Below are 20,026 nucleotides of genomic sequence, written 5' to 3'. Positions count from 1 at the left end.
ATTTGATCTGCAAATGTAAAACATTGACAATTATGAGCAAGGAGGTTAGGGAAAAAAAAAATTCATTTGTGTATTGTTATTTCACAAAGTTACAAGTATTTTGTATATATTTATATATATATAGGGTGCAATAATTAAAATAAAATATGATTTGCCTGAATTACACTATTTAACATAAAGACAAATCTACAATATCAAAACCCATGTGGTATTACAATATAATACATACAGACCTATACAAAACTTATTACATATCACAATATGCAGTATAAACTGTCAATATATCTACAGCTCCCACAGAAAGAAAGTTATATTAGAGGTGAACTAGTTTTGCGGCTGGGGAATGGACATGCCACCATTTCTTAATTTTGTCATTCATAAATATAGCAATGAATTTCTACAAGTCACAACCAAGTATGATAGAAGCTTACAATTACATAATTATCTAAAAATGCTGCAATATATTCACATATGGAAGACAGAAAGGAAGAAAAATGTGTGTATACTGGCAAACTTTAAAATATGAAGTGTGTTCAATGCTACAGAAATGATTCTCCCTTCATTAGAAATGTAGCCTTACTAAAATTATGTTCGCAAAGATTTTACTGGCCATAATGGATATGGTAATTTTGCTTAAAATTTTCAATTAACACTGTAACATGATATAAGAGCTTTCCATACATACAAATTCCTATCATTTCAAGTAAACTAAATTTCCTCACCGAAATTAATAACAGGAAATTTGACAAAAAAACTGCCCCAGTGTACATTTTGTGGTTTATGCAGTGAATGGGTTAATACATCATAATGTTCAATATTAGCAAGTTAAAAAATGGCATAGAAATAATAATAATTCTAGTATTGGTTGTACTTAATACACAAAACAATACGTTATTTTTCTGACTCCTGACAATGCTACATGTCAATAAAGGCCTGTAGAGAATGTTACCCAGTTTAACCTTACATTATTTTAAATTATTAAATACACTATTACAGCCAGGTGTTATGCTAAAACTTCAAAAATATTGGCTTTAAAAATATTTTAAAAAATTTATGCAGCCAACATCATAGCAACATTTCTGATGCATACAGAAGCACATTCTTACAAAATATTAAACCCTATTTTGATTTTGACATGCCAACTGCACCTTCAAATATACAAACATAATACAGAAGAGTACATTGAAAATTTGCTACCACAAATTTACTGGTATATTTCCAAAAACAATATGCCAGTGTGGCCTAAATTAATTATTACATTCTAATAAATTTAAATCACATAACACACTGCAGCCAAGTAAATTATTAATAACAATATTCAAGTACATACTACTTTAATTTTTTATGGCTATACTACAGACACGTATAAAAAAGTATAAATCTTAATGCCTCTCTTCAAGGTCTCTGTAATTGCACTGATGAATACAGATTCACTATCACACAAGATTCAATGATCCAGCCAAGTAGTGTGTTTAGTGGATAGTAAAGATATTCTCCAAAGGATATAGTAGTGCACAGTTATTAAAAACTTTTGAGTAGTTATATCCATAATACTTAGAATATTTTCTAAGTAACACTTAAGATTATTTTCCAAGTATTAAATCTTAAGTTGTATGCCATAGGCGTCACTAGGCACCAAGCCTAAAATGTATCTGCTGAACTGAAATTATAGAAAAGACACGAATCATTGCTGGAATCTGTTCAGTGTATTAATAAAATATAGTACATTTTTTTCTTTCAGAAATAAGCTAATAACTGATTGAGTTTTTCAAATCTAAATATAAATATTAAAAAAAAAAAAAAATTACTCTTCAGAAGTCAGTTTAAAGATACTTGATTTAAAGTCTGAAATAACTGCCACTAGGCTATTTCTAATGCCAAATAATGAGTTTTCCTTTTATAATAAAATTTTTTAAATAGTATTTGATACACTATAATTTTACCATTTCAAATTTTGTAAATATATATATAAGGTGACTAGATTCCATGATACAATGTACCTGGAGATTACATGTAACATCAAAGCCTAAATATGTAAAGTAAGAAAACCATGTACTCTAACCTACCTCTTGTCATGAAGATCAACTGACATACTTTGAATACACTAATCATAAATACCTAACCCCAGAATTCCAATTTACACTGTACTTAAACATTACTTGATGCAAAATCTGTCTGTACATTACTCAACATTCAATGTTAGTAACCTCCAAAAGTCTTATAATACCAATATAAAAGAATTGGAACATCAGTTCCCTTAGCATTAAAGATGAACAAACTATTAATTGGAAGTTACCTTGACCACTTGGTGACAATTCTCGACTCTCACATCAATGGATCAAAGATATAGGAAGTAGTATTAAAACGTTTAACCAAAAACTGCATCAAAGTTCACTCACGCAAGTTTAGTTACTGAAGTTGCACTACAAATATATCCATGGTCAGAGTTAATTTGTCTACTTTCCAAGTATCAAGTAGGTCAACTGAATGTGATTAACAAATGACAAAAATGATTCAATAAGATAAACTTTGTTGCATGGACATTTTTAAATCTGAATAGATCACTTTATTCCAATTTTGAATTCAAATAGGGCACACCTAATTGATTAATTTGTAAACAGAAAAATACAGTAATAGTTCAACACAATTTGCAAAGCTGTATATGCAATAGAAAATTTTGATTAAAAAAAATAACTATCTCTACAGATGTCATTTATCAACATCCTATGATTGGGAAGCCAAATTTTATCAAACATTTTACATATCTAGCCTACCATTCACGTCACTCAGGTACAATCTACATAATACATAAAATAACACATAGTTACCTTAAAATGTACACCAACAGACATTCAAAACCTAACAGAAAAACATTTTTCTTGAACACAGATATGGTAAGAGAAATCTGATCAAAAGGATTATCATCTAAATATAATTTTATACTTTTATATTTAAATAATTTGGATTTGTGACACTAGCAAAAGTGGAACATGTAATGATGCATGGAGTTCATTTTCAGAATTTAGATGTAGTTAGCATTGCTAGCATAATTCAGGGCTCCAAAGTTATAGTTTTTACCAAAAACAAGCTCTTGTTTAGAAGAGTAATACTAAGGCGTGATACATACCATCAATGCAATAATACTGTCTTAAAAACCATAACCACATTTAGATTATTATTAAAGTGGCCCTGACACTGTCTGTCAGGCTACTTCCTTTTTTAATTCTTTTTACATTCAACGTGTTTTAAAATCGTTCTACCAAGCTATCAAAATATCCTAATAAAAATATACTGTTCTGTACAGTAACACAGTACTTGGATTCAAATACTGTACCAGAATTTTTTTGGTGAACTAATTTCCTTCAGTTTAGTCCTACAATAAGTACTAAAGTACATCTCTGAAATTCCTACAAAATACTTTTATTCATGTACAGGGTAATCTAACTGCTACTACAAAAAAAAGAAAATAAAAAAAAAATTTGTTCCTTCCTATACGTAAGGTGTATGTACAAAACCCTCAGCAGTGTCATGCCTGGTATGGTAAAAAGACCAAATTCTACATCTCATTCCTAAGAAAAGCAGTTGTTAGTTGGCAGATACAACATTCATTGTTACAGTTCTTTATTTGGTAGATACAACATGCATCGTTATAGGTCTTTATTTTTTCACTTGAGTAGAGCAATCACAGGAAAATCACACTTGGGTGGGAGGAGGGCTCTGAAATAACTTGAATGACCTAGAAAACAAACTGAAGAGTTTTGATGGGTTCAAAAGAAAAACAAACCTATTACTTTAGGAATGGTGGGCTGCTGTTAAGGAGGGTATTAATTCTGCCTTCAGAGGGAAGAAACCTATCAAATTAGCATGAAGGAACCCATCAAATTAGTAATGACACTAAAACTACTAACTTGGGAACCACAGTTTTTAAGGTGCAGTAGTAATATCTACAATTACCAACAGCAACAAGTGATCTACCTACCTCCCGACACCACCTAATAAGAGGGTACAATATGAATCATACTACTCTGTCACAAATAGGATGCTACTTTGGCAGGTTACATAGCTCCAATTTATCTGGGATTCAATGACTTGGGCAATAAACTAAGATAAAGTAGTCTTCTTTACAGCCACAAGCGTTCTGCAAAAATCCTTGCTTTTGTATATTACCACAAAACTGATGCTATTGTAAATTCCAAATGAACATTTTATTGTCTGTTAGTGCATCTGTAAGTTTCTATCCAGAGTCTGGCTGGCCTGGAAATAACAATCATCTATGAAAGATTTCCCATCATCTCTAAGGGTTATAATCCTGAAAGCTTTATCAGAGAAAAAATGAAATAACTTCTACCTGTATTGGAAAAACTACTACCTGTATTGAGACCATCACTTTAGCAAAAAATACAGCCAGTTGGCTTCTTGTAGTGAGTGATCTCACCTGACAATTAAGAGCTGCTCTTCCATTTTGAAATTAGGATTAGACTTTGGTCTTTTTGCCTACCAAATAATTATGGTATTACTTGAGTAACGGCATTTTTACGGGATTGCACATAAACTGCAAAAAACATGAAGTAATGAAATTTTTAATCTTCCATTCAGTGTAATCACTCACCACTATTACCCCTTAAGCATTGCTAATATGACAAAAATGGAGATGACCTGAAAATTAGGTATCCTGAATGAAAATAGACTGCTTGTTTAAAAAAAAAAAAAAACTCAATGATTTTTGTGATAAACTTCATACTTGATGCAAGAGGGAAGAGGAGCAGTTGGTGAAGTAGTAGAATGTATAGGAATACTGATTAAAATAAATAGCAAGGGAAAAAATTACAGAGAACAACTTAAATGAAGACCTGGACAAACTGAAATTCAGCCAGCAAGGACAATTAATTAGAGGAGGGCAGAATTCACAAACATATAGCCCAATTAAAGGAAAACATGAAGCCAATAATGGTGATTATGAATTCTGATACCTGTTTCCAAAAGAATAGAGTACACAAATAACTCATACGAAATAATAAGTTCTATGCCTGATTTTTTAGTGCTTTTGTGACCTCAATCTTTCTCCTTCAAGTGCCATGGATATTTGTAATAAATATTTTCAAATATGTACCACAAAACTGAAAATAACATATTTTTAGCCATAACTTCCTATTATTTATTATCTGTCTTCCATGTACCATGTTACCATTGAGCTATTGGGGCTGAAATGAACTATAACAAAAATGTTTACACCAATGCAAAATGAATTACAGTGAAATAATCAAAGGAATGCTTGCAAAGTACACAAAGTCTTTTTTTCTGTTTACAAAGATTCTGTTTAAACTTGGTTGTGACTATAATCCACAATAGAATTCATCTCAAGCGCATCCACTCAGACATACAATGCAAAATATTGATTAATGAATTAACAATTATGTTTTTAACATAATAGTAGAATAAAAATAAATAAATAAATAAATAGGTAGACTATTGGATGCAAAAAAAGAAAAAACTGAAATGGTATAATACTTGCACCCAAACTGAGGAAAGCCAGGTTTTCTCTCTTAAGAAGCAAAACCATCATAATGGACAGAAGGAAAACAGGAAGTATGCAGTGCACATTACTTGCCACTCTTTTGTACACCAACAAAATATCATGGTGCTTCATTATTTTTAAGGCATTTAAAGCTTTCACATAAAAAAATGTATAAGTAGCTATCACGATTTTGTTTCCTTACAAACGTTTTCTAAACAAACATCACAATTACAGTACTTGATCTAATAAGTAAATGTTACTGAACACTAATAATATTTTTCACCACCGTAGCAGAAGATGCCTCCAAAAGGCCTTTTATGTGCATTATCACTGAAACTCTTCATCAGAAATTAGTTCAAAATCTTCTTCCAAATCTGTGACAGATTGTTGCTGGTCATATGACCTTGTCATTCTAGCTGAGGAGGAAAGCTGTTGTCTGGGCTGTTGCTGAATGCTTACAGATTCAGACTGAACACTTTGTCCTATCACAGATGTCACAAGGTTCTGTCCAAGAGCTGACAATACATTGCCTGCATTTTGAGCAATCATACTACTCATTAACTGCCCTAAGGGATTGACTTCCTCGGGAATGGAAGTCTGCGGATGCTGGATTTCTGGTCTTACTTCACTCCGTGCCTCAAAAGTAAGGCCTTCTGTGAAGTCATCATCTTCCTCACTGCTGTCACCAAAATGAGATGACACAAATTTCATTTGATAATGATCACTTCCTTGTCTGCTGTGAGAAGCTTCTGGGACAATCTGGGGCACCTCTGGTAAATCAATATCAGGTCCATCCAGATCTTCTACGCTGTCATTATCGTAAGATGGAAAATCTTCGGGAAGACCACTTGCGAAATAAGTAGTCCCATCTGTAATGTATACATTTATTGTTAGCTATATAATGACCATGAAACAGTTTCAGTGGTAATTATTATGATCTACTTTTGTACAACATTTCATGATATACTAACATTCTTTGCCCATATACTAATGGGTAACCATGTCTCACCGAAATCAGTCAAAAGGTTGATTGGTATATAAATTTAGACCATAATGAATTCAGTAATGATAACACTAAATATACAATACCATTACATTACATAATGTAATCTGCATTTGGTGTAATATATAACTTATATAACACCTGATACTAATTTTGAGAGCAAAAGGAGCTACCAAAGGTGAGGAAGAGGAATATTCAAGCAACAGACCTGCACTATGAAGTGGAAGAGATAGGTCTGCTAAGGATTCACCTTCACCATTCTTACCTCCCCTACGTCTCTTCCTGGTGGTGCTGTTCATCTCATCCTCCTGTAGATAGGCTTCCTCCACCATCTGTTCAACCTCGGGAGGGTCCTGGCTCGTTAGAGGAACATCCAGGGCAGCCTGTGCCTCAGCTGATCTTAGTTCAGGTAGAAATTCATTGATGTCACTATCCATGGATATATTAGAAGTATCTGGAACATGATGTAACACTGTCATCAGTAAGCCATGTAAAAGTGTCTTTCTTAGTATTTTGCAAGGTCTCCTATTTATGGTAGGTAAATTTCAAATAAAAAAAGAAAATTCATAAATTTCTACAACTTTCAATTCTTATTCAGATGTATATTTTTACTTAGTTTTGCTTCACAAAACCCTATTAATCAATAAGCCTCATTTCCCTGATGCAGAAATCACCAGACCAGGCTAATATTTGTCAAGACCCAGAAGATTCCGACTATTCTGCCTACTTATACCAACTCCACTCTTTATCACTTTTTCAAAAGACTTCACAGTCAACTCACTGGTTTCTAGGATTGTCTTGCTAGCAGCAGCACTTATTCACAACTTCATATCATTTTGCCTTCCCATCTTATTTATTTATTTTTTTTCATTTCGCAATATGAGTCAGTGTTGCAGCTGCTTTCTTGAATCACCTCTGGCGCTATTATCTAGCCTTTTGTCTTGCCTTATTCTTGGCATTTCCGCTTTCTTTACATTTTTGTTTACTAGTAAGCTTCTTTCATTATATTGTTACTCTGTATTAGTTTTCAACCTTTATCATACATGTTAGCGTCAAAGCAGGTAAACCACGTTTAGAATTTTAACAATACAATATAAAACTACCAAAATAATACCATACTGCAAGAATTATTACTTATCCTTGATATACATTTTGATTTAACTCTTCAGCTGGTCATGAAGTCCGCTTGAAAAAAGAAAGTACTGCACCACTGATAAACATGATGTTTTAACAAGACAGTATGATATTGGCAAAAGTAAAAATATACCAACCCATCTGAGAGTCTTCTCCTCTCAGGGCTGCCCTAATTCTGGCAATCTTCTGGAAGAAACTGTCGGGCAGGACATGTAAAACTATTCCTGGTCCTGTCATGAATAACATCAGTAAGACATACAGAAGCACCACTCCAGGGACCAGGTGACCCATGACAGCAAAGACGCTCAGCACCGTCGATACAATGGCGCAGAACTGAAAATCAAGAAGAAAAAATATTAGATAACTGAAACTAAAATGTTAATTTCTGCATAAATCAACTACCTAGCAGATCATGGTCCCTAAGATGTAAAATGCTTTACAGCATAATCATCGTGAGATTTCTAATTTTTTATTCAACACAAAATAACAGGGTGAAGTGAAAATAGTATAAAAACAAGATCCTGTAAACACATCTTTGGCCTTGCAAAACACTTCATTGTATGTAATAATCTACAACACAATGGCATATTCTTACAAAGACAAAATAATAAAATATCCAATTAAGGAAATTATTATGGTAAATAAGTGTGGATGTGAGAAGGCGTTCCAATTCTAATAATAGCTACATCAGTCAAATCCACATTTCAGAGCGCCAAATCTATTAGCCAACTGGAAACTCGTTAACCTTATTCTATCTCTGTTTTCTCTTTCAATTATGTTCCCACTGAGTAAATAAGAATAGATCTTAACCAAAGTCATCGTACACTTTTACTCTTGATTACCAACAAGATTCTCCAATTCACAAATAATATGGCAATCTCTTTCCCCCTCAATACCAAGCACTTACTACCTAACTTCCTGGACAGCCTTTTCGCTATTTCGTCCATATGCAGAATAAAACCATATGAATGAAACCACAGACGAAGGTATCCGAATCTAGATTCGCAAAATTCACCCAACAATGAGAAAACAATGTGTATATAAAACGTATAAATGGATTCACAATCCCATAAACGAGTTTACTACTGAAGCTCGGTTTTATCAATCTTTCACACTATTCGATTCTAGAAGGTGGAATTCTGTGCCATCTTCTACTTTTCCTGAATCTTAGACTTGTAAGAGAAGTGTAAGAATACAGTCCACGACGGATCGGGCTGGCAATAAAGAAATCAGAATTACGAAACATCAAATTCACACACACACACACACGTATATGTACATAATGTTTCACAGAAAAGGGGAAATAATCACAAATGCAAACCAGCGAGAGAGAGAGAGAGAGAGAGAGAGAATAAACAAAGTTACGCACTCGCTGCGTGACCACGCATCAATGACTAGGTGCGATAACAACTACAATAATGATTCATATCTCTCTCTCTCTCTCTCTCTCCTCTCTCTCTCTCAGACACAGAGACACGCACACACCACCAGGCTACATTTCCGGCACATCATGCCAACGCTCCAGACGCTTATATCACATCTGGCAGAGGACGAAGGCATGTCAGTCACGGAGAGAGGAGGAATGGTCCATAACAACATCAAAACAAACATTAGAAACCAAGTATTTCCATAATGTAATATATATATATATATGTATACAAAACACATTCATATGAAATTACGTCAAATTCATCTTTTGATACCTCTAAGTCAATTTTCTTCAGAAATGTCAAACATTATCATGCCAAAAACAAGAACAAAACAAGTTATGGGATAAAAAAATAAAGAAAGTTAAGAGAAAAAAGAAAGAAAATAAAGTTAATCGTCAAGACGTTAAAAATCCATATAAACTGTTCACACGGTAGTAATCAGTGCCAAAGTGTTTCCTAATAACACATTTCAAAATAACGCCCAGTAACAACATCCACAAAAAGGACATCTCAAGCTTAAAGTAATTCATTCAGCACCCGTGATAATCACATATGCTGAAACTAAGACATAATACTGGTAATTGATAAACATACAGTTACTGCAAATGTTGAAAATAATATGCTGTCTTATTTTATGACGCAGCCTTCTGAAGAATAATGTAAAGTATCTTCTATAACATATTACAACCTAATTCTAAGTATCAGACGCAATGAAAAATGGTAGGGAGACAAAACTGATACAATAACCAATTATCTAGTCATATATAAAAGTAAAATTTAACATAAAAAATGTTAATGGTGTTTAAAAAGCCCCTGACGTTATAATCAACATAAAAAATTCAAAACGATCAACGTTATGCGGATTAGTTGTTATAAGGGGGCGTTTCGTTCAAATATCCCAGAATTCAATTAGGGAGTCACTCCATATTTGCCTTAATGAGGCAACGTCGTCCTCAATGCACAGACTTTAATTAAGGAATTGTTGCAATGATGGGATATTTCGTCCACGCTGGCCCAGACTGCGACTTGAAAACATGTACAGATCAAATGCAATAATGAGTTTCAATACTGATATATATATATATATATATATATATATATATATATATATATATATATATATATATATATATAATATAATATATACAGGTTTTCTTTCATATCACTCCAGATTTCAATTAAGAATCTGCAACTTCGTTGTAATATTGGGAGATTTTGTTGAGAGTATGCCATACTTAACTTAACGCAATTAAAGGATGGTTGCAATGGCGAAAGACTTGGTCCATATCTGTCTCTGATTCTAATCGAAGGCAGATTTGTAAATAACTAAACCGTAACAAAATGACAGAAAAACAGAACACTTAATATATACGGCAAGGCGACTGTGCCGAGATGCTGATGAAAGCTCCCTTAATTAGATTATTTCATTAAGGGACCATAAATAGCATCCTCCAGCAGTAACACATGTGGAGGATATGTGACTGCGCTTTACACACTACGTACATATAGTAATAAAATGCACCATGATACCTTACTGCTATAGAATCTGAGGTATAATTTCGAATGAATAATAATAATAATAATAATAATAATAATAATAATAATAATAATAATAATAATAATAATAATAATAGGTCCCTTCCTACTATAGAACCTGAGGTATTATTAGTGTTGGTCCTTGGGAGCTTTCGAAATCTTTATACTAAGTACCCCTTCAACTTGTAGATCTCTCTCTCTCTCTCTCTCTCTCTCTCTCTCTCTCTCTCTCTCTCTCTCTTCTTAAGTGGGGGGGTGAATGGGTACCGGGCACATACCGCCATGAACTTCGTCGTTGGCAAGATCTCATGAGGGGCATCGCTGGATTTACTATACAAAGGGTGTGGGGTACACGCGAGAAATGTTCAAACGACGGGTATGGTACACGGACATAATCCTTTCCCGAGATGTCAACACACCCAGCATGGTCTGATGTGTCAAGGAGTGTGTGAGCCATGACGCGAGAGAGTTTAAACTCCCAAACAGAATACAGAGTATAGAATATAGGCCAAAGGCCAAGCACTGGGACCTATACGAGGTCATTCAGAGCTGAAAGGGAAATTGACAGCAAAAGGTTTGAAAGGTTAACAGGAGGAAAACCTGTTAGGTGAGGGTTAAGGTACATCACATGGAAGAAAGAGAACATGAACGAGGGTACTAAAAAGAATGAAAGAGGCTGCAGCAAGGGCCGAAGAAACGTTACAAAGATCCTGAAGTACAATGCCTGCAGTGCACCATGTGAGGTGTACCTGCTGACGGCAATAACCCCCTACGGGGATAATCCCTTCCTGAGATGTAAATACACCCAGCATGGTTCGATGTGTCAACGAAGAAGATTTACTCGCAAATAAAAGTCCGACGCACATAGGGCTGCGCGCATGCGCGTGCTCGCATTCACACAAACACTTGTTTCAATCCATCATTTCCATCTGCGTTCCTGAGGCCGCTGCCAACAACAGTGTCTCCCATTTGTCTAAAAATAATGATAATGATAAAGGCTACGGATGGCTCTCTCTCTCTCTCTCTCTCTCTCTCTCTCTCTCTCTCTCTCTCTCTCTCTCTCTCTCTCTTAAACAAAGAGGTTTTTGCGTTCTTACCCAGATCGGTTGATTCGGTTTCAGGAATTCTAATTTAAATAATTTCCACAGTTTTACATTATTTTCACTTACAACAAAATGTCACTTTTACTCCCGATATTTACATTAGGGTATTTATGTATGAATATATTTATCTTTGCGTAAGAATAAAATAAGAAAAAAAAAGACGTCCGGCTTTCACATCATGCTCTTTTAAACCTCACGTCATAAACTAAGAAAAATCGAGTTGCTCCGCACGTATCGTTGGTTGCGTCCAGCACTGCGCAGATCCAGTTGCATCCATCTCATTCACGTCTTTCATAAGGTCTTTCATTCCGGCCTGTGAAGCGCAGGCGCTTTCATTCATCCCCATCGGTCCCGCTCATATCTTTCACGATCAACAGAATCTGCTGAAGAACCTCAACCCTGAACGCATTTAATAGAGAGAGAGAGAGAGAGAGAGAGAGAGAGAGAGAGAGAGAGAGAGAGTTAATAAAAATAGGATATTAAGTGTTTTCCTTCCAGTATTGGTCCATTTTCATCATATTAAGTAGTGCCAGGAATCAGATAACAGAAAAAAACCACACACAGGATCGAACGACGGTGCCATTTGACGTAACTAGTTAAATGACAGATGGATTAACAACCGAAAGAAATTAAATATAAATGAAATCTAGTAAAACAAAATGACATCAATAATGTCCTGTCTCAATAAAGACAACTCCCCCTTTAAAAAATTAAAACTTATGCAGACCTATTACTGATAAAATTAAGTCCCCTGTAAGGGAAGGTTATGTATGAATCACCAGTACTGCGTAATAATACCAATTAATCATTGTACAGCTACACTGTACGCTCAGGTAGAAACGTCCGAAAGGTTCCTTAAAATACTAAAATAAAGCTTTAAGAAATGTGAACATCAGGGGTCACTTAATTTTTGTTTAACTATCTGGAAAAAAATGGGAAGAAATAATACAACTAATGCTGAAATCCCAACCGAAAAACCTAAATAACTAGAGAAACTTGAACCTCAGAATTGGATGAGACTTTCAATCCGGGGCATCCCTATACCCCAGCCGGCAAATAATCAATACTTCATACTGATCACTGAACATTAAATAACGCGAATTATCAGCATGTTGCTATGCAACAAGCATAAAGGGAAACGCACCATCGTTTACCATTTCTCGTTTCAAAGGTGGAGCAGCCTACACAAACACACCGATAGTTAAATATAGGCAGCTGCACACTCGTTGATTCTGTTATAAGCCAAGTATATACAACAATTAGCAAATTGCTTATCCATTAATGAAATGATTGCGTGGACCAGAATAAACGGAAAAAAAGCTTTAGCTTAATTATCTTTGTTTAAATAATATTGAAAACAGTAGTTCTCTCAGTTAACTATGCATGCATGCATGCATGCATCAAGCAAAATTGTTGAAAATCAGCGGAAAATGCGTAATAAGAGAACTTCCAGGAAATCACTGTGACATCTTACGTCCCCGTAAAAGTCGCGTTCATATAAAAAAAAAAATAAGGAAAAAACTTTTCGAATTCCCCAACTTTATCTTACTGAGACCAAGAACTAAACGCCTCTGGCCGGTACCTCTGAGATTGGACGTATTCAAGTCTCACATGAATATTAATCAGCTAAATGGTTCGCCCGATGTAAATTCAAACAAAATACACTGGCAAGAACTCATCACCTCCTACACTGACAACCACCTGTGTTGCCAAGAACAACCCTTCTATTGAGGCACAAAAACATCTCATTATCAAATTCTAAACCAAATCTAAATTTACCAGGAAGTCTCACAGAAAATAAGAAAAAAAACGTCTGGTGAGGCGACCGGAAATCCGCGTGCAAGTGACATTTTCACACTTTCCTGGCAACTATCAACTTGAACAGACCACATATCAAGATCAAAATAAATGCGTAGGGAAAACACCCACGTGACGGTGGTGTCACGAGTGCCAAGTTAGTCACAAGGGCCTCGTAAAGGTGACGTTATCTTTGTCTATGGAGGCAAAAGGTTAAAACTGTTCTCATTCTCTTGACGGGATAAAGAGTACATGTCCGCATCGCTTTAAACTGCGCATATCTTTCAATATAGAATTTAGCAGATGATGCTGATGCGTCGTTTGTGGAAGTCCGCGTGAGCACGCGCACTTCAAGCATAGAATTCGATCATGAACCGACAGTTATATGCTGCTTATATTCAGTATAACAATGAATTTCACATAGATGTAATTCGGTAAGTCATTGCAAATCTGAGATATATTTGTACTCATTTCACCTGCAGACAAATAAGTCATTACATGTATTTATTTTCACAAATAAAATCTGACACCTCTCACCTGAAAAACGTTAAATGTGTGGTAAAGTTTTAAATATTTGATCGTTTCACATATATTAATACAATCATTTCACATAACATTAAAACATAAAACATACATCTCACATAAATTAATATATAATCTTTTCACATATAATATATAATCATTTCACATTAAATTACAATAAATAAAATTTTAGGTACATACACTAAACGACTTAATGACTTCACCTGCTTGGTAAAACATTTCAAAATCGTGTGAAAAAAATACATAACTTGCAGTCTACAAACGTTTTGAAACAGAATTCCGCTCGCCACAACAATGGCTGATAAAAATTTGCATCGATCTAATCAGGTGCTTTGTCTGACAATAACTTCACTTCCTAAACTTTCCTAATCAAGTGTTTCAGGCAATACAGCCTACGCATTCAAGATAAACGAGTCTTTTTCTCTTCACTCGTTAAATATAAATAGAATACTTGACTCAAAATGTACAAATACTAAACTCTAACTGCACTGTCTATACTGTATCAAATTAGTGACTTATAGCCCCAAAGGGCCTAATCGTTACTGAAAAAAAACCGTATACAGCCTGACGCCTGTGGCTGAATGAGGGATTAGACTGAGATACAGTGGTTTAGTCCAGAATTCTACGACTGCATCATTCGATAACAGTCTGATCTATTTCCACTTTCATTATACTCTCCGCCATTTTTCCACTATCTTTTAATCGTAATATTTCTTGATCATCATTATGGAAAGGATAACACGTAAATGGAGTCCGGCATGGTCTTCTACCTCCGGCGCATTTCCAAACCGCCCTCAGTTCGTTATTAAGATGCTGCTCAGCAATTTCTCGTGACTGGAGAGTTAAATAGCCCTGACAAGAAAGCCGACATTCATTGTCAAATGGAATAAGTGTCCTTATTGCTGGTGATAACAGGCTTACTGAACACCAATTACGCTACCCCAATGGTGCAAAAAAAAAAATAAATAAATATATAAAAAAAAAAACACCGAAAAGCCGAAAACTTCGGTGCAATCGACTTTACTGTACAGCGTATAATGCCGTTTGAAGCTCTTAGCTTGTGTAATGCTAACTTTAACCGTAAAAGAAATAAAAAAAATACTAAGGCTAGAGGGCTGCGATTTGTTATGTTTGATGATTGGAGGGTGGATGATCAGCATACTATATTGCAACCCTCTAGCCTCGGCAGTTTTAAGGATCTGAGGCCGGAAGGAAAAATTGCGGACGGACAGAGAAATAGCCAATAGTTTTCTTTTACTGAAAACAAAAAACCCATAACGTGATAAATTCAAGAAAACGACCTGCAAAACTGAAGAAACCACACTTCATTAAGCAATGTGCTCTGTTGTGCTTGGTTACGTGATGCGAAGAGAAAAATAACGTAATTTACGCATATTAGTAAATATGTTAAAAAAAATTTACCGTAAATTCCGTGGCAGCAATTACTACACTGATTTCAAAGTGACAGCGTTTTGATGTAACACTAGATTCTAACTGGTTATTATCATTATTAATATTACTATTATTATTCAGAAAATGAATTTTATTCATATGAAACAAGCCCACAAGGGCCACTGACTTGAAATTCGAGCAACCAAAGAATATAGTGCTCATCAGAAAGAAGTAACAGAAGGTAACGGGAAATAGGTACAGTAAGAAGAGATCGCTTTTTAAAAAAGTAATAATTTAATATATGAATAATTTTTTAAATCAAAATTATTAAAATACTATAAGAATTGTATTTGGGTAGCAATGCAGTGCATCTGATGCTCCTTAGAAAATTTTGATTTTTACAGAATCGGTTTTAATGTTTCTTAATACAAAAAGCTTATGACATCAACTGGCTCCAAATGTCACATGGAGATATTTAATATCGATGCTATATACCTGGTATAATTAATCTCTGGCGTCATTTGCAATTCAAGTTCCAAATGAGAAAATAAGCGATATTAGCTCGAATAGAAACTTAGATCGGACTACTGATTCCAGGTGTCACTTCCTACATTTTGTTTCATTCTCTATAACCTTTAATGGCATATTCACACATCCAACAACTGTGAATCAGAGTAAATTCTCATGTCCAACAACTGTGAATCAGAGTAAATTCTCACGTCCAACAACTGTGAATCAGAGTAAATTCTCACGTCCAACAACTGTGAATCAGAGTAAATTCTCACGTCCAACAACTGTAAATAAGAGTAAATTCTCACGTCCAACAACTGTGAATCAGAGTAAATTCTCACGTCCAACAACTGTGAATCAGAGTAAATTCTCACGTCCAACAACTGGGAATCAGAGTAAATTCTCAAGTCCAACAACTGTGAATCAGAGTAAATTCTCACGTCCAACAACTGTGAATCAGAGTAAATTCTCACGTCCAACAACTGGGAATCAGAGTAAATTCTCAAGTCCAACAACTCTGAATCAGAATTTCTCACAGCCAACAACTGTGAACCACAGTAAATTCTTATGTCCAACAACTGTGAATCAGAGTAAATTCTCACGTCCAACAACAGTGAATCAGAGTAAATTCTTACATCTAAAAACTGAATCAGAGTAAATTTTTACATCCAACAACTGTGAATCAGAATTTCTCACAGCCAACAACAGTGAATCAGAGTAAATTCTTATGTCCAACAACTGTGAATCATAGTAAATTCTCACGTCTAACAACTGTGAATCACAGCAATTTCTCAGAGCCAACAACTGTAAATCAGAGTAAATTCTCAAGTCCAACAACTGTGAATCAGCGTAAATTCTCATGTCAAACAACTGTGAATCAGAGTAAATTCTTAAGTCCAACAACTGTGAATCATAGTAAATTCTCCCATCCAACAACTGTGAATCAGAGTAAATTCTTAAGTCCAACAACTGTGAATCATAGTAAATTCTCCCATCCAACAACTGTGAATCAGAGTAATTTCTCACAGCCAACAACTGTGAATCAGAGTAAATTTTTATGTCCAACAACTGTGAATCAGAGTAAATTCTCACGTCCAGCAACTGTAAATCAGAGTAACTTCTTACGTCCAACAACTGTGAACCACAGTAAATTCTCAAGTCCAACAACTGTGAATCAGAGTAAATTCTCAAGCCCAACAACTATGAATCACAGTAAATTCTTACGTCCAACAACTGGGAATCAGAGTAAATTCTCAAGTCCAACAACTGTGAATCAGCAGTTAAATCTCCTTACGGTCCAAGCAACTGTGAATCAGAGTAAAATCTTATGCCCAACTACTGTGAATCAGAGTAAATTCTTATGTCCAACAAATGTGAATCAGAGTAAATTATCAAGTCTAACAACTGTGAATCAAAGCAAAATTTATCAACTCCACCACAAACTGTGGAATTTAAAGGACGTAACAATTCTTTCAACCGAAGTCCAACAAATCTAGTGAATCAGAGTAAATTCTCACAGCCAACAACAGTGAATCAGAGTAATTTCTCACAGCCAATAACTGTGAATCAGAGTAAATTCTCTCAGCCAACAACTGTGAATCAGAGTAAATTCTCAAGCCCAACAACTGTGAATCAGAGTAAATTCTCAAGTCCAACAACTGTGAATCACAGTAAATTCTCATGTCCAACAACTGTGAATAAAAGTAAATTCTCAAGCCCAACAACTGTGAATCACAGTAAATTCTTATGTCCAACAACTGTGAATCACAATAAATTCTCAAGTCCAACAACTGTGAATCAGAGTAAATTCTCACATCCAACAACTGTGAATCAAAGTAAATTCTCACATCAACAACTGTGAATCACTGTAAATTCTTACTTCTAACAACTGTGAATCACAGTAAATTCTCAAGTCCAACAACTGTGAATCAAAGTAAATTCTCACAACCAACAACTGTGAATCAGAGTAAATCCCAAGTCCAACAACTGTCAATCAGATTAAATTCTCACAGCCAACAACTGTGAATCAGAGTAAATTCTTACGTCCAACTACTGTGAATCACTGTAAATTCTTATGTCCAACAACTGTGAATCACAGTACATTCTCAAGTCAAACTACTGTGAATCAGAGTAAATTAAATTATGACAACAACTGTGAATCTGAATAAATTCTCATGTACAACAATTGTCAATCAGAGTAAACTCTTACGTCCAACAACTGTGAATCAGAGTAAATTATGACGTCCAACTATTGTAAATCAGAGTAAATTCTTATGTCGAACAACTGTGAATCAAGAGTAATTTCTCACAGCAAACAACTGTGAATCAGAGTAAATTCTTATGTCCAACTACTGTGAATCACAGTAAATTCTCACATCCAACAACTGTGAACCAGAGTAATTTCTCACAGCCAACATCTGTGAATCAGAGTAAATTGTTATGTCCAACAACTGTGAATCAGAGTAAATTGTTATGTCCAACAACTGTGAATCAGAGTAATTTCTCACAGCCAACAACCGTGAATCAGAGTAAATTCTCAAGTCCAACAACTGTGAATCACAGTAATTTCTCACAGCCAACAACTGTGAATTAGAGTAAGTTCTCGTGTTCAACAACTGTGAATCAGAGTAAATTCTCACATCCAACGACTGTGCATCAGAGTTAATTCTCAATTCCAACAACTGTGAATCAGAGTAATTTCTCACAGCCAACAACTGTGAATCAGATTAAATCCTCACATCCAACAACTGTGAATCAGAGTAATTTCTCATGTCCAACAACTGTGAATCAGAGTATATTCTCACGTCCAACAACTGTGAATCAGAGTAAATTCTTACGTCCAACAAATGTGAATCAGAGTAATTTCTCACAGCCAACAACTGTGAATCAGAGTAAATTCTTATGTCCAACAACTGTGAATCAGAGTAATTTCTCACAGCCAACAACTGTGAATCAGAATAAATTTTTACGTCCAACAACTGTGAATCAGAGTAAATTCTCATGTCCAACAACTGTGAATCTGAGTAAATTCTAACGTCCAACAACTGTGAATTACAGTAAATTCTCAAGTCAAACTACTGTGAATCAGAGTAAATTCTTACGTCCAACTACTGTGAATCACAGTAAATTCTCACGTCCAACAACTGTAAATAAGAGTAAATTCTCAAGTCCAACAACTGTGAATCACAGTAAATTCTCACAGCCAACAACTGTGAATCAGAGGAAATTCTTACAATCAACAACTGTGAATCAGAGTAAATGCTTACATCCAACTACTGTGAATCAGAGTAAATTCTCACGTCCAACTACTGTGAATCAGAGTAAATTCTCACGTCCAACAACTGTGAATCAGAGTAATTTCTCATAGCCAGCAACTGTGAATCAGAGTAAATTTTTACATCTAACAACTGTGATTCACAGTAAATTCTTATGTCCAACTGTGAATCACAGTAATTTCTCACAGCCAACAACTGTGAATTAGAGTATGTTCTCGTGTCCAACAACTGCCAATCAGAGTAAATTTTCACATCCAACAACTATGCATCAGAGTAAATTCTCATGTCCAACAACTGTGAATAAGAGTAATTTCTCACAGCCAACAACTGTGAAAGATTAAATTCTCACATCCAACTACTGTGAATCAGAGTAATTCTCACGTCCAACAAATGTGAATCAGAGTAAATTCTCAAGTCCAACAACTGTGAATCAGAGTAAATTCTTACATCCATCTACTTTGAATCAGAGTAAATTCTCATGTCCAACAACTGTGAATCAGAGTAATTTCTCACAGCCAACAACTGTGAATCAGAGTAAATTTTCACAGCCAACAACTGTGAATTAGAGTAAATTCTCACGTCCAACAACTGTGAATCAGAGTAATTTCTCACAGCCAACAAATGTGAATCAGAGTAAATTCTCAAGTCCAACAACTGTGAATCAGAGTAAATTCTTACATCCATCTACTTTGAATCAGAGTAAATTCTCATGTCCAACAACTGTGAATCAGAGTAATTTCTCACAGCCAACAACTGTGAATGAGAGTAAATTTTCACAGCCAACAACT

General features: G+C 34.9%; 1 protein-coding gene across 3 annotated transcripts in view; it reads right to left on the bottom strand.

Moving 5' to 3' along the window:
- Positions 1-61: 61 nt before the first annotated feature.
- LOC135197960 (reticulophagy regulator 3-like) overlaps positions 62-20,026 on the bottom strand; it is a 131,415-nt gene continuing 111,450 nt past the window's right edge. For all 3 annotated transcript variants that reach the window (XM_064225257.1, XM_064225258.1, XM_064225259.1), the window contains 3 exons: positions 7,790-7,985; positions 6,784-6,972; positions 62-6,384 (listed from right to left, as the gene is read on the bottom strand). In XM_064225257.1, the coding sequence (XP_064081327.1) occupies positions 5,843-6,384; positions 6,784-6,972; positions 7,790-7,985 (927 nt within the window). In that variant the 3' untranslated portion in view covers positions 62-5,842. The remainder of the gene's footprint in view (positions 6,385-6,783; positions 6,973-7,789; positions 7,986-20,026) is intronic.

The sequence above is a fragment of the Macrobrachium nipponense genome, chromosome 21 (genome assembly GCF_015104395.2).
Source record: "Macrobrachium nipponense isolate FS-2020 chromosome 21, ASM1510439v2, whole genome shotgun sequence".
Lineage (NCBI taxonomy): Eukaryota > Metazoa > Arthropoda > Malacostraca > Decapoda > Palaemonidae > Macrobrachium > Macrobrachium nipponense.
Note: the sequence above shows the minus strand (reverse complement) of the source record. Positions and strands in the feature narration are given on the sequence as shown.